This window comes from Malaclemys terrapin, chromosome 4 (assembly GCF_027887155.1).
Source record: "Malaclemys terrapin pileata isolate rMalTer1 chromosome 4, rMalTer1.hap1, whole genome shotgun sequence".
Lineage (NCBI taxonomy): Eukaryota > Metazoa > Chordata > Testudines > Emydidae > Malaclemys > Malaclemys terrapin.
Window position 1 is genome coordinate 2,510,394 of NC_071508.1, and position 24,059 is coordinate 2,534,452.

At 62.6% G+C, this 24,059-nt stretch overlaps 1 protein-coding gene across 1 annotated transcript; it reads left to right on the plus strand.

Annotated features, from left to right (window-relative positions):
• Positions 1–1,622: 1,622 nt before the first annotated feature.
• Positions 1,623–18,702, plus strand: FBXL19 (F-box and leucine rich repeat protein 19). The gene is given in 14 exon segments (XM_054028716.1): positions 1,623–1,760; positions 7,996–8,200; positions 8,687–8,830; positions 9,803–9,889; positions 10,335–10,535; positions 10,847–10,879; positions 11,596–11,736; positions 12,163–12,346; positions 12,535–12,647; positions 12,649–12,875; positions 14,333–14,496; positions 14,632–14,793; positions 14,877–15,095; positions 15,830–18,702. Coding segments are annotated over 13 exon segments (2,049 nt in total). The 5' UTR covers positions 1,623–1,760; positions 7,996–8,026; the 3' UTR covers positions 16,030–18,702.
• The last annotated feature ends 5,357 nt before the right edge of the window (positions 18,703–24,059 follow it).

Sequence of the window (24,059 nt, forward strand, 5' to 3'; positions counted from 1 at the left end):
GAACAAAAGGGCTCCTTTTGGGGGGAGGGGTGTCAAAAACTACCTTTCCCATGAGGCATTGCGCATCCTCCCCCTCACGCCTCCATGGCACTTGTAGTCCAAACATGTCCCCATCCATTTAGAAATGACTGGGACTTGGGTGGCTGAAGAACTACATTTCCCATGAGTCGTTGTTTTGTGCCGCCATGACACTTGTAGTCCAAACATGCCCTCCTCCCCGGACATAAATGGGCTCAGTGGGGTGGGGAACTATATCTCCCAAGAGGCAGCGCGAGGGCCCACCGCCCACCTCACCCCTGCGCTGCCATGACACTTTTGGACCAAACACTCTTTTCCCTCATAGGAAAACACCAGGGCGCGGAGGTAGCCAAATAAACTACATCTCCCATGAGGCAGCGCGAGAACCCAGACTCCCTGCGCCACCATGACACTTGTAGTCCAAACATTCCCCCCTTCCCCATAGACATGAACGCGCCTCAGAGGAGAGGGTGAGGAACTACAACTCCCATGAGGCGTTGCGCGGGCCCGGCTTCCCTGCGCCGCCATGACCCCAGTAGTCCAAACACGCCAGTTCTCCCATTCGGAACGAACGCGGCCTGGTGGCGGGGGAACTACGTCTCCCATGAGGCAGCGCGCGGGCCTGGGCTGGCTCCGGGCCGCCATGATGGGTTTTGTGTGTTTGCGGGGTTGAGAGGGGGAGGGGAGGGGGATGAGCCAGGCTGCAGGAGGGGGCAGCAGCAGCCGAAGCAGGAGAAGAACAGCAGCCTTGGGGCCCAGCCCCCCCTCCCAGGAGCTGCACCCCTCCCTCGCTCTGCATTTTTAGGGGGGGCTGGGACAGCCCCTCCCCCCCGCACGAGCCAGCCCGAGTGGGGGGAGGGGGAAACGAGGAAGGCAGCTTAGGCCCCGCCCCCATATGTGTGGGGGGGGGCTTGGGGCAGCGCAGGACCCCCCCAGGCTAGATCCTTAAATTAGGGGGGGCAGAGAGGGGGCTGAGCTCCCCCTCTTCAGCTGGGGGGACCCACAGACTCCCCCGAGGGGGGCAGGCAGGATAGGAAGGGGCAAAGCCCCCCCTAAAAAGGGAGGCGAACCCCCTTATTGGTGGGGGGCAGCAGCTTGAGGAGCGGGGGCGGGTCTGAGCCCTGTTGGGGGGGGGGCTGCTCCCTAAGCGGGGGGAGGGGGCTTGGAAAGAGCAGGGGACCTGCTCCCTATTGGGGTGGGGGGGTTGCAAAGAGGGGGCCCTGCTTCTTATTGGGGGGGGCGGCTTGGAAAGAGGGGGGCGGCTGAGCCCTACTTGGGGTGGGTTGGAAAGGGGGGGACCTTGATTCCTATTGGGGGGGTTGGGAGGAGGGGGGGGACCTGGTCCCTCTTTGGGAGGGGTTGGGCAGCTCAGACCCCCCCCTAAAAAGCCCAGGAGGTGCTGAGGATTTGGGGGTGCCCCCGGGGGGTCTGGAGAGAGGGGGTGCACTCGGCATCGGCTCCCCTTCCTCCTCCAAGGACAAGAGAACCGTGAAGGGTAAAGGGGGTGGGGGTCAGGTTGGGGTGGGGGTCAGGTTGAGGCGAGGGGGGGGTGCCCCACTTTGCACCTCAGAGGCCGCCTCCGAGCCCCCCCAACCCACCCGCCCCCCACGCCGTAGGGCCCAAGGAAACAAAAGTCTGGGTTGGTTGCAGTTTCTTCCCCACCCCACCCCACACCACCACCCCCCCATGGAAGAGACCGTGACCCACGGCGGATCCCACGCAGCCCCATGGCTACCCAGCAGGTAAGCGGCTCCCCCTCCCCTCCAAGTCTCTGGGGGACCCCCCCACCCCCCAAAAAACCCAGAGCCACCCCAGGGAGGGGTGGGTCGGTGCCTGGGAAGGGGCCAGGCCGAGCCGGGATTCCTGGTAAGTTTCTTTGCCTCCGCTGAGATCTGGCTGGTTTCCCCAGCCCCCCCCTCCCGGCCCTACTCCCCCCAGCCCGGCTGCCTTTCGGGGGGGCTCCCCGGGGCTGTGGGGTGCAGACATAGGGGGGGAGGAAGGGGCACAGGCTGGTTTCGGGAGCTGCCCCACCGCAGGCCCGGCAGGGAGCAGAGCCCTACAAGCATTGGGGGGACGAGGGGGCTGGAGATCGGAGCCAAAGCTGGGGGGCCGGGGGCAATTGGGGGCCCCCCTTAGATCACCGAGCATGAGGGGGGCTGGGGGCCCCTCCCCCTCGGCCAGTCCCCTTTGTGGTGGCAGGATTTATTCGTCCCCCCCCGGGGTGCATTGGGGGGGGCTGCGGACAGACCGGGGGGGGCAGGATGCAAAGCGGGGGGCGGCTCCGGCGATCTCGGGGGGCAGCGGGATGGCGGGGGGGGGGGGGGCGACCCAGGAACCAAACTTTCCCTGCGCGATTTCCCGGGGAAGCAATAGCCGGTGGGGACGCGCTGGGCTGTGTCGGGCTCAATCTGGCTCGTGTGTCACCCCGGGCAGGGGGCCTGGGGGGGGCTGGCCCCGGTCCCCCCCGCCCAGCCCCCCCGCCGGGCCAGGGGCGGGCCCCGGCCGCAGGATGCCGGGCCAGGTAGGTGGGGGGGGGCTCAGACGCTGTGTGTGGGGGGGACCGTGCCGGTGCCCCTCACTCCCGACCCGCAGCCCCCTCGCCCCCCCAGCTCTGCCCCCCCAGCTGTGCCCCCCCAGCTCTGCCGGTGCCCCTCACTCCCGACCCGCAGCCCCCTCGCCCCCCCAGCTCTGCCCCCCCAGCTGTGCCCCCCCAGCTCTGCCGGTGCCCCTCACTCCCGACCCGCAGCCCCTGCTAGCCCAGCCCTGCCCCCCCCAGCTCTGCCGGTGCCCCTCACTCCCGACCCGCAACCCCCTCGCCCCCCCAGCTGTGCCCCCCCAGCTCTGCCGGTGCCCCTCACTCCCGACCCGCAGCCCCTGCCAGCCCAGCCCTGCCCCCCCCCCAGCTCTGCCGGTGCCCCTCACTCCCGACCCGCAGCCCCTGCCAGCCCAGCCCTGCCCCCCCAGCTCTGCCGGTGCCCCTCACTCCCAACCCGCAGCCCCTGCCAGCCCAGCCCTGCCCCCCCCCGCTCTGCCGGTGCCCCTCACTCCCGACCCGCAGCCCCCTTACCCCCCCAGCTCTGCCCCCCCCAGCTCTGCCTGTGCCCCTCACTCCCGACCCACAGCCCCCTCGCCCCCCCCAGCCCTGCCCCCCCCCAGCTCTGCCGGTGCCCCTCACTCCCGACCCGCAGCCCCTGCTAGCCCAGCCCTGCCCCCCCCAGCTCTGCCGGTGCCCCTCACTCCCGACCCGCAGCCCCTGCCAGCCCAGCCCTGCCCGCCCCCAGCTCTGCCTGTGCCCCTCACTCCCGACCCGCAGCCCCTGCCAGCCCAGCCCTGCCCCCCCAGCTCTGCCTGTGCCCCTCACTCCCGAACCGCAGCCCCTGCCAGCCCAGCCCTGCCCCCCCAGCTCTGCCGGTGCCCCTCACTCCCAACCCGCAGCCCCTGCCAGCCCAGCCCTGCCCCCCCAGCTCTGCCGGTGCCCCTCACTCCCGACCCGCAGCCCCTGCCAGCCCAGCCCTGCCCCCCCCCCCCAGCTCTGCCTGTGCCCCTCACTCCCGACCCGCAGCCCCTGCCAGCCCAGCCCCCCCCAGCTCTGCCGGTGCCCCTCACTCCCAACCCGCAGCCCCTACCAGTTCAGCCCTGTCCCCGCCCAGCTCTGCCGGTGCCCCTCACTCCCGACCCGCAGCCCCTGCCAGCCCAGCCCTGCCCCCCCAGCTCTGCCGGTGTCCCTCACTCCCGACCCGCAGCCCCTGCCAGCCCAGCCCTGCCCCCCCCAGCTCTGCCGGTGCCCCTCACTCCCGACCCGCAGCCCCTGCCAGCCCAGCCCTGCCCCCCCAGCTCTGCCGGTGCCCCACACTCCCGACCGGCAGCCCCTGCTAGCCCAGCCCTGCCCCCCCCAGCTCTGCCGGTGCCCCTCACTCCCGACCCGCAGCCCCTGCTAGCCCAGCCCTGCCCCACTCCAGCTCTGCCGGTGCCCCTCACTCCCAACCCGCAGCCCCTGCTAGCCCAGCCCTGCCCCCCCAGCTCTGCCGGTGCCCCTCACTCCCGACCCGCAGCCCCTGCCAGCCCAGCCCTGCCCCCCCAGCTCTGCCGGTGCCCCACACTCCCGACCCGCAGCCCCTGCTAGTCCAGCCCTGCCCCCCCCAGCTCTGCCGGTGCCCCTCACTCCCGACCCGCAGCCCCTGCTAGCCCAGCCCTGCCCCCCAACTCTGCCGATGCCCCTCACTCCCGACCCACAGCCCCATGCTAGCCCAGCCCTGGGCCCCTCCTCGCCCCTGCTCCACTGATAACAATTTCCTTATTCTGTTTTCTTTGCTGATCACAGTAGCATGGGGGGTGGGATTGGGGCTGTGGAGGGAAGCTGACAGTGGGGGAGGGGTTAAGGGGCATTGGGGAAATCTGGGGGGCAGGGGTGTTCCTGACAGGCCCAGAGGATCTGTGGGCGGCCGAGGGGTGCGAGGCAGCTGGGGTATCTTGCTCTGATCTGTCTGCCCAGGAACTCTCGATTTCAGTAGCTGCTTTCCAGCTGGGGGCCAGCAGTTAGGGCAGGGGGGGCTGGGAACCCGGACTCCTGTGTTCTAGCCCTGTGTCTGTGAGCAGGGAGGGGGGGTTGGGAGCCAGGACTCCTGGATTCTCTCCTGGGTCTGCCGAGACCCCCCCTCTGTGTTCCTGGGCAAGTTACTGAATTTTTCTAGGCCTCAGTTTCCCCATCTGTGATAAAAGCAGGATTATCCCTCTGCCACGTCTGCTTAGACTGGGAGCTGGTGGGGGCAGGGTGTGTTTCTCACCGTGGGTCCATGCAGGGCCCGGCATGATGGGGGCCCTGGTCTCGGTCGGGGTCCGTGCAGGGCCCGGCGCAATCGGGGCCCTGGTCTCGGTCGGGGTCCGTGCAGCGCCTGGCGCGATGGGGGCCCTGGCCTCAGTCGGGGTCCGTGCAGCGCCTGGCGCGATGGGGGCCCTGGTCTCGGTCGGGGTCCATGCAGCGCCCGGCGCGATGGGGTTCCTGGTCTCGGTTGGGGTCCATGCAAGGCCCGGCGTGATGGGGGCCCTGGTCTCGGTCGAGGTCCGTGCAGCGTCCCGCGCGATCGGGGCCCTGGTCTCGGTCGGGGTCTGTGCAGGGCCCGGCGCGATCGGGGCCCTGGTCTCGGTCGGGGTCTGTGCAGGGCCCGGCGCGATCGGGGCCCTGGTCTCGGTCGGGGTCTGTGCAGGGCCCGGCGCGATCGGGGCCCTGGTCTCGGTCGGGGTCCGTGCAGGGCCCGGCGCGATCGGGGCCCTGGTCTCGGTCGGGGTCTGTGCAGCGCCTGGTGCGACGGGGCCTCTGGTCTCGGTCGGGGTCCGTGCAGGGCCCGGCGCGATTGGGGCCCTGGTCTCGGTCGGGGTCTGTGCAGCGCCCGGTGCGATCGGGGCTCTGGTCTCGGTCGGGGTCCGTGCAGGGCCCGGCGCGATCGGGGCTCTGGTCTCGGTCGGGGTCCGTGCAGGGCCCGGCGTGATCGGGGCCCTGGTCTCGGTCGGGGTCCGTGCAGGGCCCGGCGTGATCGGGGCCCTGGTCTCGGTCGGGGTCTGTGCAGCGCCCGGTGCGATGGGGGCTCTGGTCTCGGTCGGGGTCCGTGCAGCACCCAGCGCGACGGGGCCTCTGGTCTCGGTCGGGGTCCGTGCAGGGCCCGGCGCGATTGGGGCCCTGGTCTCGGTCGGGGTCTGTGCAGCGCCCGGTGCGATCGGGGCTCTGGTCTCGGTCGGGGTCCGTGCAGGGCCCGGCGCGATCGGGGCTCTGGTCTCGGTCGGGGTCCGTGCAGGGCCCGGCGTGATCGGGGCCCTGGTCTCGGTCGGGGTCTGTGCAGCGCCCGGTGCGATGGGGGCTCTGGTCTCGGTCGGGGTCCGTGCAGCACCCAGCGCGACGGGGCCTCTGGTCTCGGTCGGGGTCCGTGCAGGGCCCGGCGCGATTGGGGCCCTGGTCTCGGTCGGGGTCTGTGCAGCGCCCGGTGCGATCGGGGCTCTGGTCTCGGTCGGGGTCCGTGCAGGGCCCGGCGTGATCGGGGCCCTGGTCTCGGTCGGGGTCCGTGCAGGGCCCGGCGTGATCGGGGCCCTGGTCTCGGTCGGGGTCTGTGCAGCGCCCGGTGCGATGGGGGCTCTGGTCTCGGTCGGGGTCCGTGCAGCGCCCGGCGCGATGGGGGCTCTGGTCTCGGTCGGGGTCCGTGCAGGGCCCGGCGTGATCGGGGCCCTGGTCTCGGTCGGGGTCCGTGCAGGGCCCGGTGTGATCGGGGCCCTGGTCTCGGTCGGGGTCTGTGCAGCGCCTGGTGCGATGGGGGCTCTGGTCTCGGTCGGGGTCCGTGCAGCGCCTGGTGCGATGGGGGCTCTGGTCTCGGTCGGGGTCCGTGCAGGGTCCGGCGTGATCGGGGCCCTGGTCTCGGTCGGGGTCTGTGCAGCGCCCGGTGCGATGGGGGCTCTGGTCTCGGTCGGGGTCTGTGCAGCGCCTGGTGCGATGGGGGCTCTGGTCTCGGTCGGGGTCCGTGCAGCGCCTGGTGCGATGGGGGCTCTGGTCTCGGTCGGGGTCCGTGCAGGGCCCGGCGCGATTGGGGCCCTGGTCTCGGTCGGGGTCCGTGCAGCGCCCGGTGCGATGGGGGCTCTGGTCTCGGTCGGGGTCCGTGCAGGGCCCGGCGTGATCGGGGCTCTGGTCTCGGTCGGGGTCCGTGCAGGGCCCGGCGTGATCGGGGCTCTGGTCTCGGTCGGGGTCCGTGCAGGGCCCGGCGCGATCAGGGCCCTGATCTCGGTCGGGGTCCGTGCAGGGCCCGGCGCGATCGGGGCTCTGGTCTCGGTCGGGGTCCGTGCAGGGCCCGGCGCGATCGGGGCTCTGGTCTCCGTCCCCTTGTGCTGCTCACAAGACCTCCCTGAAATTGTCTTTGGTCTGGGACCACAGTGGAACTGTTAATAGTGCTGGTGGCTCATCTGCCGTCAGTAAGTTTCAGAGTCGATACCCATCTTGTCTCAGGCTCCCTGCAGACTCAGGCATGCACTAGGGCCAGACCTTCGCCTAGTGTCTAGGGGGTATTGGGTAGGGGCCTGGCTTGCTGTGGTGACCTGTGGAACTCCCTGATGCTGTGCTTGAGTGTCAAATACAGGCCGATTAAACGTGTGACTGTCAGATCCAGTGCTGGGGGGGACGGGAGACTGGGTTAGATGGGTCTGTTGTAGGTGCCTGGGTGACAGAGGGATCCTGCAGTGTCGCTGTGCGTCTGTTCCCCAGCTGCCCCACCCCAGAGGCAGCTGCATCTTAGGGGTACGAGCTGGAGTCTTTAACTGTCGAAGTATTTGACCAGGGGAGGTTCTGTGAGCTCCCAGCCCTTCACCTTTCGCAGACTGGGATGTTATGGGAGGGGAGTGGGGTCTAGTGGTCAGACTAGGAGGAGTGAGACCCCACTGCCCTCCCAGAGCTGGGGAGAGAACCCAGGAGTCCTGTGGCTGGCTATGCCCTCTTGGTTCCTCTGCCTGGTCCCTGGGAGGAGGCATCTGATGCCAGCTGTGAGTGAGGGTTCCTGGTGTCCCCAGCTCTGTTTTACCAGCGTGAGGCCCGCTCCACAGCCCCCCGGCCTGAGCTCTTCAGGGCACCTGGGGTCCATCCCCTGGGCCGGCTGCTGTCCCATCCCTCGCTCCTCCGGGTGGGGCTGTCATCCTGGACAGCATGGCTAGCCCCAGGACTCCTGGGTTCTATCCCCAGCTCTGGGAGGGGAGTGGGGTCTAGTGGCTAGAGCAGGGGGGCTGGTGGCCAGGACTTCTGGGTTCTAGCCCCAGCTCTGGGAGGGTTGGGGTCTGTGAACACTAGAACAGCGGGGCTGGGGCCCAGGACTCCTGGGTTCTACTCCATCGCTTCCTGTGGGACATTGTGCCGGGCTCTGTTCCTCAGTTTCCCCTGCGCGGGTGCTCAGTGGGGGGTGTTGTGCGATGCCCGCGGCTCCCCTCTCACCCCCGGCGTCTCCCTGCCCCCAGCCTGCAGAGTAGCTGAAGCGGGAGGTAGCCAATGTCGTCCAGCAAAGGGGCGGGGGCTGGATCTCGCCGGCGCCGGACGCGGTGCCGTAAGTGCAAGGCCTGCCAGCGGACGGAGTGCGGCGAGTGCCACTTCTGCAAGGACATGAAGAAGTTCGGGGGCCCAGGGCGCATGAAGCAGTCCTGCCTCATGAGGCAATGCACGGCGGTGAGCTGGAGGCGTGGCGGGGCGGGCGGGGGCCCCGGATAACCAGCCCCTGGAGCCCGTCACAGTGCTGGGGGGCCCGGATAACCAGCCCCTGCAGCCCGCTCTAGAGGTGGCTGCATCACAGTGCCAGGGGTCCCCAGAAACCAGCCTCCGCAGCCCACACCAGAGGTCGCTGCATCACAGTGCTGGGGGAGGGATCCCCATATAACCGGGCCCCTGTGCCCCACCCCAGAGGTGGCTGCATCACAGTGCTGGGGGAGGGATCCCCATATAATCGGCCCCTGTGCCCCACCTCAGAGGTGGCTGCATCACAGTGCTGGGGGAGGGATCCCCATATAACCGGACCCCGCGCCCCACCCCAGAGGCAGCTGCATCTCAGCGCAGGGCAGGGGGTCGCTAGGGGTCCCTGATCTCTCTCTCGGGGGGCCCCCCGGTTGCAGGGCCGGCCGCTCAGCTGGCCCCGGCGCCTCTCCTTGCCGCCCGCAGCCCGTCCTGCCTCACACGGCCGTGTGCCTACTCTGCGGCGAGGCCGGGAAGGAGGACACGGTGGAGGGGGAGGAGGAAAAGTTCAACCTGTCGCTCATGGAGTGCTCCATCTGCAATGAGATCGTCCATCCCGCCTGCCTCAAGGTGAGCGCTCCACCCGGGCAGGGGTTAACCGGCTCGCCCCCGTCCCCCCGGGCCGGCCAGCGTCACCCTCTGGGAGCCAGGACTCCTGGGTTCGTGCCTGGCTCTGGGAGGGGAGTGGGGTCTAGGGGTGAGAGTGGGGGGCCTGGGAGCCAGGACTCCTGGGTTCTCTCCCTGGGTCTGGGAGGGGAGCGGGGGCTGGCGGTTAGAGCAGCGGGACTGGGAGCCAGGACTCCTGGGTTTTCTCCCCGGATCTGAGGGGAGAGTGGGGTCTAGGTCAGTGGCTCTCAACCTTTCCAGGCTCCTGTCCCCCTTTCAGGAGGCTGATTTGTCTTGCCTTCCCCCAAGTTGCACCTCACTTAAAAACAACTTATTTAGAAAATCAGACATCAAAATACGAATAGTGTCACAGCCACTAGTACGGAAAAACGGCTGACTCTCCTTTTTACCATGTCATTATAAACTAAATCAACTGGAATCGAAAGATTGTACTTGCGTTTCAGTGTGTCGTGTACAGACCAGGAGGAACAAGTGCTTTTTATGTAGCCTGGTGTAAAACTCGGTAAATCTCTAGATGAGTTGATGTACCCCCGGAAGACCTCTGTGTACCCGCAGGGGTACACGTACCCCTGGTTGAGAACCACTGGCCTAGTGGTGAGAGCAGCGGGGGCTGGGAGCCAGGACTCCTGGGTTCTCTCCCTGGCTCCGGGAGGGGAGTGGGGTCTAGGGGTGAGAGCAGGGGGGCTGGGGGCCAGGACTCCTGAGTTCTCTCACCGGTTCTGCCCAAGACTCCCTGTGTGACTTGGACAAGTCACAGCCTGGCTCCGTGCCTCAGTTTCCCCGATGGGGAAGTGGGGAGAACGCTCCCTGCTGTTGACATGATGGGGGAGGGCGTCCGTGACCCCCCCTCGTCGGCGATGGGGCTGAGTCGAGGCCGGGATGGGTGGCTGAATGTCTGTCTGTCTGTCCGCCCAGATGGGGAAGGCGGAAGCTGTGATTAACAATGAGATTCCCAACTGCTGGGAGTGCCCCAAATGCAAACGAGAAGGGAAATCCAACAAGGTATGTACCCGGCCCCCCGGACTTGGGCCCTTTACCTTCTGGGGGCGTGGATTAGGCCTCAGGGTGGGGGGCTGGAGATGGGACCCAGGGCCTTTCCCCTCTAGGGGCGTGGATTAGTGGAAGTTCAGGGGGCTAGGCTGGAATATGGGGGGCTCCCCATCCTGGTATAGGATCCTTCCTGCAAGGGGGCGGCTGGGAGAATTGTGGGATGTTGGGATGGTGGGGGTGGAGGGGAAGGGGTCATGGGGTGTTTGGGTGGAGGGGGCAGGGCACCTGGAAGGGCAGTCATGGGGGAAGGGAGGAAGGGAGTGGGGACAGGGATCTGGGGGTAGCTGCAGTGTGGGGTGGGGGCTGTCTGGAGGGCTGCCCACAAGGTGGGGCTGTTTTTTGGGGGGGCGCAGTGGGCCATGCCGTGGGAGGGGCACCCACCCGTTCTTGCCCCCAGGACTCGGGTGGCGATGGGGCCGGGAAGCGCCGGGCGGACAACGGGGAGGATGGGGTGCGGTGGAAGCTGACGGACGAGTTGGCCCAGCACAAGAAGAAGCTGCTGCCGGCCCCGCCCCCCACGGAAGAGCCCCCCGCCAGCGCCCACAAGCGCAAGAAGGAGAAGGAGCTGCCGCCCCCCGACATGGGGCCCAAGAAGAAGGTCAGAGACCCCACTTCTCAGAACCGGGCAGAGAACCCAGGAGTCCTGGCTCCAGCCACCCCCGCCCCACAACTGCAAGACCCCACTCCCGTCCCAGAGCTGGGGACAGAACCCAGGAGTCCTGGCTCCCAGTCCCCCATGCTCTAACCACTAGACCCCACTCCCTTCCCCGAACTGGGGAGAGAACCCAGGAGTCCTGGCTCCCAGTCTCCCCTTCTCTAACCACTAGACACCACTCCCCTCCCAGAGCTGGGATAGAACCCAGGAGTCCTGGCTCTGTTTAACTGTGTCTTTGTCTGACTGTCTTGCAGTTGAAAGGCGGGCGGGAAAAACACTTGAAGAAGGTGAGTGGCTCTGATCTTCCAGCTAGCCAGTTCTGTGCCCAGGAGGAGGGGAGACCAGTGCCCCCTAGAGGGGAAAGGCCCCGGGTCCCGTTCCCCGCCTCTCCTCCCCTCACTGAGCCAGCCAGTCCCCCGGCCTGGGGCTGGATCAGACCCAGCGCCCCCTAGAGGGGAAAGGCCCCGGGTCCCATTCCCCGCCTCTCCTCCCCTCACTGAGCCAGCCAGTCCCCCGGCCTGGGGCTGGATCAGACCCAGCGCCCCCTAGAGGGGAAAGGCCCCGGGTCCCGTTCCCTGCCTCTCCTCCCCTCACTGAGCCAGCCAGTCCCCCGGCCTGGGGCTGGATCAGACCCAGCGCCCCCTAGAGGGGAAAGGCCCCGGGTCCCGTTCCCCGCCTCTCCTCCCCTCACTGAGCCAGCCAGTCCCCCGGCCTGGGGCTGGATCAGACCCAGCGCCCCCTAGAGGGGAAAGGCCCCGGGTCTCATTCCCCGGTTTCTTTTCCATCCCTGATATTGACGGATCTGCCGATTATCCCTGGAGACGCAGGTTGGGGCTAGTCAGTGGCGGGCTCTTGGGCGCGCATTGGGATCAGGGGTGGGGACTGCCCAGCGCTGGGGGTGTCCCGTGGGCCTCCCCCGAGGGGTGCAGTCCTGGTGGCCGGGACCCGTGGCTGCTGCCGCTGGCCTCCCCGCTGAGACCTGCCCCGCTCGCTGCCCCTGCAGGCCTCCGAGCAGCCGTCGGAGGGGAACAAGCTGCAGCCGCTGCCGAGCTGGGGCCGCGTGGGGAGCGGCGACTTGGAGGTGAAAGGCTCCATCTCCCACTCAACCATCCGCCTGAGCCAGATCGGCCCCAGCGACCTGGAGGTGAGAGCAGACCGGAGCCCCCACTGGGGCTGGCACCCCCTAGAGGGGAGAGGCCCAGTGTCCCATTCCCCACCCCCCTGAGCCAGCCTGTGGTTGGATGGGAGCCGGCAGCCCCTAGAGTGGAAAAGCCCCGTGCCCCATTCCCTGCCCCCCTGAGCCAGCCAGTCCCCTGCCCTGGGGCCGGATCTGAGCCGGTGTCCCCTAGAGGGGAAGGGTCCATGCCCCATTCCCTGCCCTCCTGAGCCAGCCAGTCCCCTGCCCTGGGGCCGGATCTGAGCCGGTGTCCCCTAGAGGGGAAGGGTCCATGCCCCATTCCCTGCCCCCCTGAGCCAGCCAGTCCCCTGCCCTGGGGCCGGATCCGAGCCGGTGTCCCCTAGAGCGGAAGGGTCCATTTTCCATAATCCCCCTTTCCGCCCTCCCCCATAGAAAACCAAGGCACCTCAGGGACCGCTGGAGCCTTCTGCCCAGTCGGACAAGTCTCACCAGCGGGAAAAGCTGGAGCGCTTCAAGCAGATGTGCCAGATGTTGGAGCGGGTCAAGAACAGCAGCAGCTCCAGCTCCAGCTCCGACTCGGACTCGGACACGGACTCGCGGGGCTCGGAGGGCTCCAGTGGGGGCGGGGGCTCCAGCCGGGCCGCCTCGCCCGCCTCCCGGGCCCAGCGCCTGGCCGCCCTCGGCTTCAGCGCCAGTGAGGAAGAGGACGAGGAGGACGAGGAGGAGGAGGAAGGCCGCAACGGGGGCTCGGAGGCGGCCCGCAATGGCAAGCAGCCCAAGGGGCCGCGGGCGAACTGTCAGGAGAAAGAGAACCACCACCGAGCTGCCAGCAGGGGGAGCGAGCGAGCCAAGCAGCAGGCCGGGGGCCGGAAGGGCGGGCGGCCGGCCGGGCAGACAGGCCTGCATATGGTGGCCCGGACTCAGTTCCTCCAGTGGCCTCTGGTGCCCTCGCCCCCCAAGCCCCTGCTGCAGTTAGAGCGGCACGTGGTGCGCCCGCCCCCCGACAGCCCCGAGCCGGACTCACTGCCCCTGGACAGCGGCTCGGACCACGTCATGCAGCGCGACGTCTGGCTGGCCGTCTTCCAGCACCTCAGCTACCGCGAGCTCTGCGTCTGCATGCGGGTGTGTCGGACCTGGAGCCGATGGTAAGCGCCGGCAGGCGGGCGGGCGCTGCGGGGCACCAAGGAGCTACAATCCCCACCCCCCCGGTCCCTGTAGGGGGCGCTGTGGTGCTGGGAAGAGTGTTGAAGTACCCCACTGTGCCACTAGGGGGCAGGGTGGAGGCTGGCAAGCTGTAGGAACCCTGTGCACCACTAGGGGGCGTTGGGCAATATGCAGGTCCCAAGTGCACCACTAGGGGGCGCTGCGGGGCGTGTGTGTGGTGGGGGGCTTAGCAGGGGACGCTCTCGCCTGGCAGCCAGGGCTGGCCCTGATGCCCAAGGGCGGCCCTAGGGGGCGCTGTGTTGGAGTGGCCACTTTCCTGAGCCCTAACTGGAGTCTGGTGTGGGGCTGTCAGGGACTGAAACGAGGGCTGGGTTTGCAGCCTGTGGGGAAGGAGAGTGTCACTGGGAGCAGGGGAAGGAGTGTGGGGCTGTGGGGGGTCCCTGGGCACAGGGTGTAGAAGTCCCATGGGACAGCAGGTCCTGGGAGGGTGGGTCGGGGGGCTGTGGGTCCCATGGGCGGGATGTGGGGTGATAGGTCTCTGGGGGCAGGCCGGGGGCTGGGGGTCCCTGGGGGGCAGGGGTGGGGCTGCGGGTCCCATGGGCGGGAGGAGGGGGTCCCATGAGTGAGCGTGGGGCAGTAGGTGCTGGGGGGGGCCGTGGGTCCCATGGGGCACTGCAGGCTGCAGAGGGTGCAATGGTCTCTGTGGCCACACGGGGGAGCTGCAGGGTCGCGCTTTGCTGCCTGGGAACGAGGGCGGGGCCGGGTTACTGTACCGTATTGACTGTATTAGCGTACTGGCTGGAAACCAGTGCCTTTACCGTATTGATTGTATTAGAGACGGTGGCGCCTGTTCCCCTCACCGTATTGACTGTATAAGTGGGGCCCTGCTTGAGTTCTGGGATGCTTGTGCAATGCTTGCGGCTGGGTGACGGCCAAGACATGGAAAGTCCCGGCAAAGTACTAACAGACCTTTATTAACGGCGGTAATTGGAAGAGCCGGAGAAGAGCGGCGTATTTCAGAGAGCGGCTGGAACAAGTATTATGTGATGCCGGCTGATTTATTTTTTTGATAACCAGACAGCTTGATGCACCTATATTACAGTCATTAACGTGGGGGGGGCGTGGCTGAGAGAGGGAGCCCCCGGGGGGGCCCACAGCCAGGGCTCCCGGCTGACAGAATTAGGGGTCGGCAATATCGCAAATCAAGTAGGACCTTATATACCAGTATAGTGGGGAGAAGCTGGTATCCCTACCGTATTGATTGTATTAGACGCGGCGGCGGCTGGTGCTATTACCGTATTGATTGTATTAGTGCTCTAGGTGAAAGCTGTGCTGGACGGGATGACCGCGCATTAGGGCATAGGTGGGACGCTGGTACTGCTACCGTACTGACTGTAGTAGTGGTGCTCTCTAAGTTTCTCCACCCCCGCCCCCCCAGGTGCTGTGATAAGCGCCTGTGGACCCGCATCGACCTGAGCCGCCGGAAATCGATCACCCCGTCTATGCTGAGCGGCATCATCCGCCGGCAGCCAGCCAGCCTCGACCTCAGCTGGACCAACATCTCCAAGAAGCAACTCATGTGGCTTATCAACAGGCTACAGGGTAGGGGGCGCTGCGGGGAGCCAGGACACCTGGGTTCTTTTCCCAGCTCCGGGAGGGGAGTGGGGCCTGGTGGCTCAGAGCCCGGGGGAAATGGGTTCTCTCCCTGACGCGGCACCTCTCTGCTGCCCCCTGCAGGCCTGCGGGAGCTGGTCCTGACGGGCTGCTCGTGGTGCTCCGTCTCGGCGCTGAGCACCGCCAGCTTCCCCTCGCTGCGGCTGCTCGACCTGCGCTGGATCGAGGACGTCAAGGACTCGCACCTCCGGGAGCTGCTGCTGCCACCCACGGACAGCAAGCCAGGTAGGTGCTAGGGGGTGCTGTTCCCCAGCGCGGCACCAGGGGGCGGTGTGCTGCAGGGAGCCGACCTGTCCCTGCTCCCCCAGGTCAGACCGAGAGCCGGGGCCGGCTGCAGAATGTGTCCGAGCTGCGCCTGTCGGGGCTGGACATCACCGACTCCTCGCTGCGCCTCGTCGTCCGCCACACGCCCCAGCTCGCCAAGCTGGACCTGAGCCACTGCAACCACGTGGGTGACCAGTCCGTCAACCTGCTGACCGCTGCTAACTCCCCCCTCCGCGACAGCCTCGCCGAGATCAACCTCTCTGGTGAGCTCCTGCCCCCTGGCACTGCCGGGCCCCGCACCCTGAATCCGCAGCCCCTGCTAGCCCCCCGCCCCCCCAGCTCTGCCGGGGCCCCTCATCCCCAACCCACAGCCCCTGCCAGCCCAGCCCAGCCCTGCCCCCCCCAGCTCTGCCGGTGCCCCTCACTCCCAACCCCCGACCCGCAGCCCTGCCCGCCCCCCCAGCTCTGCCGGGGCCCCTCACTCCCGACCCGCAGCCCCTGCTAGCCCAGCCCTGGCCTCCCCCACACCCCCAGCTCTGCCGGGGCCCCTCGCTCCTGACCCACAGCCCCTGCTAGCCCCCTCACCCCCACAGCTCCGCGGGGCCCCTCACTCCCAACCCACAGCCCCTGCTAGCCCAGCCCTGGGCTCCCCCCAGCTCTGCTGGTGCCCCTCACTCCCGACCCGCAGCCCCTGCTAGCCCAGCCCTGGGCCTCCCCAGCTCTGCCGGTGCCCTCACTCCCGACCCGCAGCCCCTGCTAGCCCAGCCCTGGGCCCCCCCAGCTCTGCTGGTGCCCCTCACTCCCGACCCGCAGCCCCTGCTAGCCCAGCCCTGCCCCCCCCCCCCCCCAGCTCTGCCGGGGCCCCACATTCCTGACCTGCAGCCCCTGCCAGCCCAGCCCGGGACTGTCTGATGGACACACGTACTATTACGGACTGGCGCCCCCTAGAGGGCCAAGGCCCTGGGTCTCATCTCATTCTCCTTCCCTCTCCCCGCAGGGTGTAACCGCCTGACGGACCAGTGTCTGCCTCTCTTCCGACGCTGCCCGCGCCTCTCCCGCATCGATCTGCGCTCCTGCCGCCACGTCACCCCCGAGGGCTGCGCCCGCTTCTGCGAGGACTCCGGGCCCCCGGCCCCCCCGCCTGCCGGGCCCCCCTTCCGCTGCCCCGAGGAGAAATTGCTGATCAAAGACAGCTAATAGCCGGGCGGGGCCAGGCTGCGCCAGAGACTTGAAGAGAGACCTTTTACTAAAGCCATGCACTGAATCATGGGGGGGCCGGGGGCCTTCCAGGGCAGGGAGGGAGCCAAGGGGGACCCGCTTTCCACCCATCTCTGATTTGGGAGGGGATCCCATTTGGGGGTGTCTGGGGGGGGCTGATTGGAGTTGGTACTGCCCCTGGGGGGAGGGTGTGGAAGCCAGGATTCCGGGGGGAGGGGTGCACTGGTACTGGTGGGCACATCTCCTCCCCCCTTTAAAAAATCGCCCCCCCTCCCCCAGCTCCTCAGTGTGCTGCCTTTGGAATTGGTTGTATCCGTTGCCAAGTGTGTGGCTACTGGATCTGGGCACCCCCCCAACCACCACCGCACCACCTCTGTGGGGGGGGCTCTAGCACTGATGGTTTATCCCCACCCCCACACACTCCCTGGGGGCAGCCCCGCCCACGCCCGATGCCCTGCCCCCCCCTCAGATCCACCAGCTTTAAATAACCACTTGCGGGGGCAGCGTCTGGATTTCCTCCCGGGATAGGGGGCCCTCCTAATGCCCCTCCCCCTTCAGCTTGAGTGGGGAGGTGGCTCGGATCCCCCTCTCCGGCCCCAAAACTTGAACCTCCTTTTTCGAAACGGTTACGCTTCCCCCTTGCTCCTCCCACTTGGGGGAAGGGGGCGTGGCTTTGCGCGGCAGGGCAGCGGTTCTACCTGTGGATCAGGGGAGGGGGTGGGGGGCACCCTGGTCCGGGCCCCAAGGAGAGGGGTGTCAGGCTCATCAGATCCCCCCCCATACGGGGTGCACATGATCAGTTCCACTTTGGTTTGAGGGGTGTGGTGGGGCGGGCTGGCAGTGGGGAGACCCCCTCCCCAGTCCCAGATTTGGGCAGCTGGGGGAGGGGGAGGGTGGCATCCTCTCTCTGTGGGGCAGCTGTTGGGGGGCAGCCGTCCCCCTGCGCATCTGGGAGGTTGGGGGGCGGGGCAGGCGACCTTTCTTTTGATACTTGAAACCTTCCCCCCGCACCCCCGGCTAACGCGTTACTTGAATCGTAGCTGTAGGTTCTGTCGTCGGAGGCGAAAGATGCAAAGAAAAAGGTATTTCCTGCCCCTCCCCCATTTTTGTTTCTGTTCAGTGTTTAAAGGCCAAGGAAATGTCGGGGGGGTCATCCCCCCCCAATCCCCTGGGGCATCCTCTCCCAGGGGGCGGCGATCTGTTGGTGCTGGGGGGCAGCGTAGAGCTGGTGGTGGGGGATGTCTGTGGGGCTTGATGGGGGATCCTCAAGGCTGGGTCTCTTTTGAGGCGTGCCCCCCCCCATCAGTTGGGATGCTGGCTGTAAAGGGTTAAGAGGAATCTGGAGGGGGGGGGAGTTCCCCCATAGCGCCCCCCCCATCAGTGACTCCCCGTTCCTGTCCAGTTCTCCCTGTTCCTTCGAGCGTCACACACTCCATGCGGACCCTTTCCTCCTGGCGGGGCCGGGGCTTGGATAACCCTCCCTCCCTCCCCAGGATCGGGGGCGGGGGTCCCCGGGTTCAGCCTGGCTCTGCCTTGGTTCATTTTCAGTGGATGTTTTTATGGAAAATGCCTCAGGTTTAAAAGAAAGAAAGTTTAAATATTAGAGCGAAAATCCCACCAGGCACGTTGGGCTTAACCGCTGCTGCTACGGGGTGGGGCAGAGGGGGGAGTATTGGGAAGGTCAGACGGATGGAGCTGAGAGACGGACGGGTCCCACAGACAGACGGGCAGAACCTAGAGAGAGAGAGACAGATGGACACAGCGATCCCATGGACGGATGGACGTGGCGATCCCATGGTTGGATCCCACAGACACGTGGCAGTCCCTCAGAGAGATCCCCCAGATGGACGGACGGACAGGGCGATCCCACAGACAGATCCCACAGACACGCGGCAGTCCCTCAGAGAGATCCCCCAGACAGACGGACACGTGGTGATCCCGTAGACAGGTCCAGTAGACAGACAGACCCATGTGGCGATCCCATAGACAGACAGACATCCTACATACAGAGAGCTTCCCTCTGAACCGAGCCAGTTTCCCCAGTGAGTGAGCCGGCCCCTACCCAGAGACACAAACCCTTCCCCTGCTCAGCCCTGGTCGCCCCCACGTTCCTCCTAGGGTAACCCAGACGCCCACGGATCCCCCCACCCATTTCCCCCGGGAGCCACCTTAAAGACGAATCTCTCCCCTCGCTGTGCTGGGAATCGCATCCGCTGTGTGAGCTGCAGCCACTAGATAGCGACATCGTTCTCACACGTTTCCTGGTCGTCGTTCCCCCCCCCCGGTTTCCCTCTAGACTGACTCCAACCCCAGCCAAGGACCAAAGTTTTCCCTTCCCCCACCCTCCCTGGGTTTCAGAAATAACCAACCTCTCCTACCACCCGCCCCCCTCCCCAGTTCTCCTTTGGGCCAGCCCCTCTGTGAGCCCTGACAGCCGCTCAGAGCAAGGGTGGACCGGAAAAAACCGACTCGGAGCCTGACTTCAGGTGTTCTGCATTGTACTATACTGTTTGCGATAAAAAAGAAAAAAACAAAATCAAAAAAAGAAATTGTGGTTTTGGTCTTAAGCCTGTTTATATTCTCCCCCCCCCCCCCTTCCATTTTCTTCCAAAAAAATGCAAAATAAAATTGTTGGTTTTTTTTATTATTTTATTTTAATTTTTTGTTTTTTTTCTTTATGTTGCCGGAAAAAATATTCATTTTTTATATCGTTTTGGGTTTTGTTTTCTACTTTTTTGGTTTTGCTTGGTTCTTGGGGAGGTGGGGGGGGGGCGCTCGCAGGTGCCGCACAGACCCCAGCCAAGATCGGGGCTGCTTTCAGGCTGGGCACTGCAGGGCCCCCGTTGGGGCCAGTCCCTGCCCTGAGGAGCTCACAGCCCCGCTAGATAAAGTGCAACTTGTTATGAGAACATATTTTGACAGGCCCTTAGTAATTACAGTCTGTCTCTTTAATCTAACAGACATCCCCATAGATATCCATCCCCCCTGCCCTGGACGGTACCCATCCATTCCTGTGTCTGTCCATCCCTCCCTCCCTGGACATGCCCACCCAGCCTTGTGTATATCCCTCCATGTGTCTGTCCATCCTTTCCTTTACATACCCACCCATCCAACCCCATAGATACCCATCTATCCATCCACCCCTGTATGTATCTATTAGAGCTGTCGATTAATCACAGTCAATTCACATGATTAACTCAAAATTAATTGTGATTAATCACCGTTTTAATCGCACTGTTAATAGAATACAATTGACATTTATTACTTTTTTTAATCTTTTTTTCTACATTTTCAAATATATTGATTTAAATTACAACACAGAATTCAAAGTGTACAGGGCTCACTTTATGTTATTTTTATTGCAAATATTTGCTCTGTAAAAATGATAAAAGAAATTGTACTTTTCAATTCACCTCCAAGTACTGTAGTGCCATCTCTTTATCATGAAAGTGCAACTTATAAATGTAAATTTTTTTTGTTCCATAACTGCTCTCAAAAACAAAACAATGTCAAACTTTAGCGCCTACAAGTCCACTCAGTCCTACTTCTCGTTCAGCCAATCGCTCAGACGAACACGTTTGTTTACATTTACGGGAGATAATGCTGCCTGCTTCTTATTTACAATGTCACCTGAAAGTGAGAACAGGCGTTTACATGGCACTTTTGTAGCCGGTGTCGCAAGGTATTTACATGCCAGATATGCTAAACATTCGTATGCCCCTTCATGCTTCGGCCACCATTCCAGAGGACGTGCTTCCATGCTGATAATGCTCGTTAAAAAAAAATGTGCTAATTAAATTTGTGACTGAACTCCTTGGGGGAAGAATTGTATGTCTCCAGCTCTATTTTACCCTCATTCTGCCATAGTCTTGGATGAGGACCCAGCACATGTTCATTTTAAGAACACACTCACTGCAGATTTGACAGAATGCAAAGAAGGTACCAATGTGAGATTTCTAAAGATAGTACCGCACTCGATGCAAGATCTGAAGTGCCTTCCAAAATCAGCAGGATGAGGTGTGGCGCATGCTTTCAGAAGTCTTAAAAGAACAACCCTCTGATGAGGAAACTACAGAACCCGAACCATCGAAAAAGAAAATCGACCTTCTGCTGGTGGCATCTGACTCAGGTAATGAAAATGAACATGCGTCATTTGCACTGCTTTGGATTGTTATCAAACAGAGCCCGTCATCAGCATGGACGCGTGTCCTCGGGAAGGCTGGTTGAAGCATGAAGGGACCTATGAATCTTTAGCGCATCTGGCACAGAAATATCTTGCGATGTTGGCTACAACAGTGCCATGAGAACACCTGATCTCACTTTCAGGTGACGTTGTAAATAAGAAGCAGGCAGCATTATCTCCTGCAAATTGTAACCAACCTTGTTCGTCTGAGTAATTGGCTGACCAGGACTGAATGGACTTGTAGACTCTAAAGTTTGGCATTGTTTTATTTTTGAATGCAGTTATCTTTTTGTACATAATTCTACATTTGTAAGTTCCACTTTCATGATAAAGAGATTGAACCACAGTACTTGTATTAAGTGAATTGAAATATATTATTTATTTTGTTTTTTACAGTGCAAATATTTGTAATCAAATATAAAGTGAGCCCTGTACACTTTAATCTGTGTTGTAATTGAAGGGAATATATTTGAAAATGTAGAAAGCATCCAAAATATTTAAATAAATGGTGTTCTAGGATTGTTTAACAATGCAATTAATTGCATGATTAATTATGATTATCTTTTTAGAATTGCTTGATGGCCCTAGTATCTATCCATCCACATCCCCCCATCTATCTATCTATCTACTCAACCCTGTATACCGCTACCCATCTGTCTATCCCCCATCCATCTATCTGGTCACCCCCATACATACTGCCCCACTTCCAGACCACTGTGATGCCTTCTCAGTGACTTGGGATCACAGGCAACGCTGGACAGTCACCCTACAAGCTGTGCGCTCTTGGCGGAAATCACTGAGTGAACTTCTCTGGCTTGGGCTATGTAGGAGATCAAACTACATGGCCTAATGGTTCCTCTACCTTTCCGCATCTGAGAGCCTCTGAGCCCCGCGGACTTCCCCTGACCGCAGACGGGAAATTGGCTTGACCCCCGAGAAGAATTTGCCCTCTTGCCTGAAGGAATAGAAACTGTGCCCTGATTGGCCGAGGTGTCCCTGAAACCAGACTAGGTGGGTTTGAGGTGGAGAAGTCCCTCATAGACTAAAGAACATTAATTAACGCAATTTCCCTTCAATAGATTTGAGATGCCCATTTTATAGATGGGTAAATGGCCTGACACTGGTTTACATGTAAATTACATTGGTAGAGTCTCAAATGGAACCCAGGAGTCCCAGATGCCCGCCCCTGCTCTGACCACTAGACCCCACTCCCCTCCCAGAGCTGGGGAGAGAACCCAGGAATCCTGGCTCCCAGCCCAACCCAGTTGGGATATGAGTTTCTCAGAAGGCTCAATATTCATTATTAAACCTCAGAATCTCAAGGCTGGGACCCAGTCCTCTGCCTCCCTGGCACCAGAGCCCATTTCCCCGCACCAACCGCAGGATGGTTGCATCCCAGGAGCTCCAGTCACTACTCTGAGCATCTGTGTGTCTGTCCTCATCCATCCATCTCATCATGTCTGCCTAGTTCTCACTTCCTCCAGTCACGTAAATACCCACAATCCACCACCTTACGTACCCTCCCATCTATCCATCCATCCACCCACCCCCTATACATACCCATCCACCTCTCATCTACCCACCCATCTATCCACCCACCCACTCCCTGTACATACCCTCCCATCTACCCACCCATCTATCCATCCATCCACCCACCCCTATACATACCCATCCACCTCTCATCTACCCACCCATCTATCCATCCATCCACCCACCCCCGTACATACCCACCCACCTCCCATCTACCCACCCATCCATCCATCCCCTGTACATACCCACCCACCTCCCATCTACCCACCCATCTATCCACCCACCCACCCACCCCCTGTACATACCCACCCACCTCCCATCTATCCATCCACCCACCACCTGTACATACCCACTCGCCTCCTTATGTACCCACCTACCTCTCATCTACCCACCCGTCTATCCATCCATTCATCCACCCACCCCCTGTACATACCAACCCTTACGTACCCACCCATCTATCCATCCATCCACCCTCTGTACATACTCATCCGCCTCCTTATGTACCCACCCACCTCTCATCTACCCACCCACTTCCTTACGTACCCACCCATCTCCTATCCACCCTCTGTACATAACCATCCACCTCCTTATATACCCACCTATCTCCCATCTACCCACCCATCTAGCCAACCATCCACCCCCTGTACATACCCACCTCTCATCTACCCAACCATCTATCCATCCATCCACCTGCTGTACATACCCACCCACCTCTCATCTACCCACCCATCTATCCATTCACCTGCCCCCTGTACATACCCACCCAGCTCCTTATGTACCTACCCACCTCTCATCTACTCACCCATCTATCCATCCACCCCCTGTACATACCCACCCCCTCCTTATCTACCCACCCATCTATCCATCCACCCACCTCCTTATGTACCTACCCACCTCCTTATGTACCCACCCATCCATCCATCTATCCAGCCACCCCCTGTACATACCCACCCACCTCTCATCTGCCCACCCATCTAACCATCTATCCACCCCCTGTATTAATTGAAAAGTCGCATTATCAGAAGGTTTAACATCTGTGTCAAAATTCTTCTCCCCAAAACGTAACATTAATACCCAAATGTTGATTTCAGATGTGCATTTACAAGTATTTTTCTGGTACCTCGCCCTCTGTTCAGATAGTGTAGTTTGAGGTTAGTTTGTTTATTACCCAGGGTGTCCTTTGACTCTCCCATGTAATCAGTTACTGGCTTTTCCTTCCCTCCAGTGCTCCCCTCTGGGTGGGCTCTTCATTTAACCATGTTTCTGAAATATTGGTGCCTCAGGGTCTGGTACAATTGGTGTTCAGGGGGATCCTGCACATTGGCTTTGGGGAGCCGTCTCCCAACCCCAGGACTGTACATATGCAGAAAATCCAGCTCCCCTTGTGGGGTTACCCGGTGTTTCCCCCTCCCAGCACTGAGTCCTTCCCTGCCCCCTAGAGGGCTGGGATCTGTGGGCTAGGTGCGTTTACCCTTCGATCAGATGCACCTTTTCCCAGTAGCTTTCCCATAACTGCTCCCTGTGTCTCACCAGCCTGGGGGAAAACACCCCCCTCTCTGCCAGCTGGTCATTTGTGTCCTGACAAACTACCACCTGGCAACTTCCTGCTCCCAACTCCTCTGTTATCACAGGCATTGGAGCTGCATCTTGATGTAAAGAGACACCGTTACTTTCCAAACACCCATCAGAAATAGCATCCTGCAAAACCAGGACCTGGATTGGGGTCCCCTACACCACCCCCTTCTCTGTCCCTGAGAAGTCAGCTGTGGGACTGCTCCCCTCCAGGAGGTCGGTCACACAGTTCCTTCTCAAAACCCGGGTCACGGGCTGAGTGCCTGGGTGCACAGATGCTGACCCAGCCATTCTCCTAGTGCCCCGGCATCCTGCCCCAAGTGACCAGTGCGGAGACATTCCTGTACCCCCACTATTCTTTCCCCCATTTCCTCCTCTGGGTCCCCACCTGAAACACATTTCTCTGTGCTCCCTAGGAAAGGGTTTGTCTCTTGTTCAACTGCAGAACTCTGCCAGCTAACAACTGGGACAGTTTCCTTAATCCCTGACAACCCCTCTCCTGTCTCTGAGCTTGGGGGCATGTTGCCTTCTGCTGGAAAGGAGCTAGTCTCAGCCCCTCCCCTACTTGGGAGCACCCTGCTTCCCTGTGTTGCAGAGTCACAGGGACCCTCACCACCTCAGTGGTTTTTGAGATCCCCTGTCCTGTCTCTGGGCTCTCCTCTGGGACACATTGCTCTCTGCTCCCTAGAGCCGGGTCTGTCTCTGGTTCAGCTGCGACCGGCTG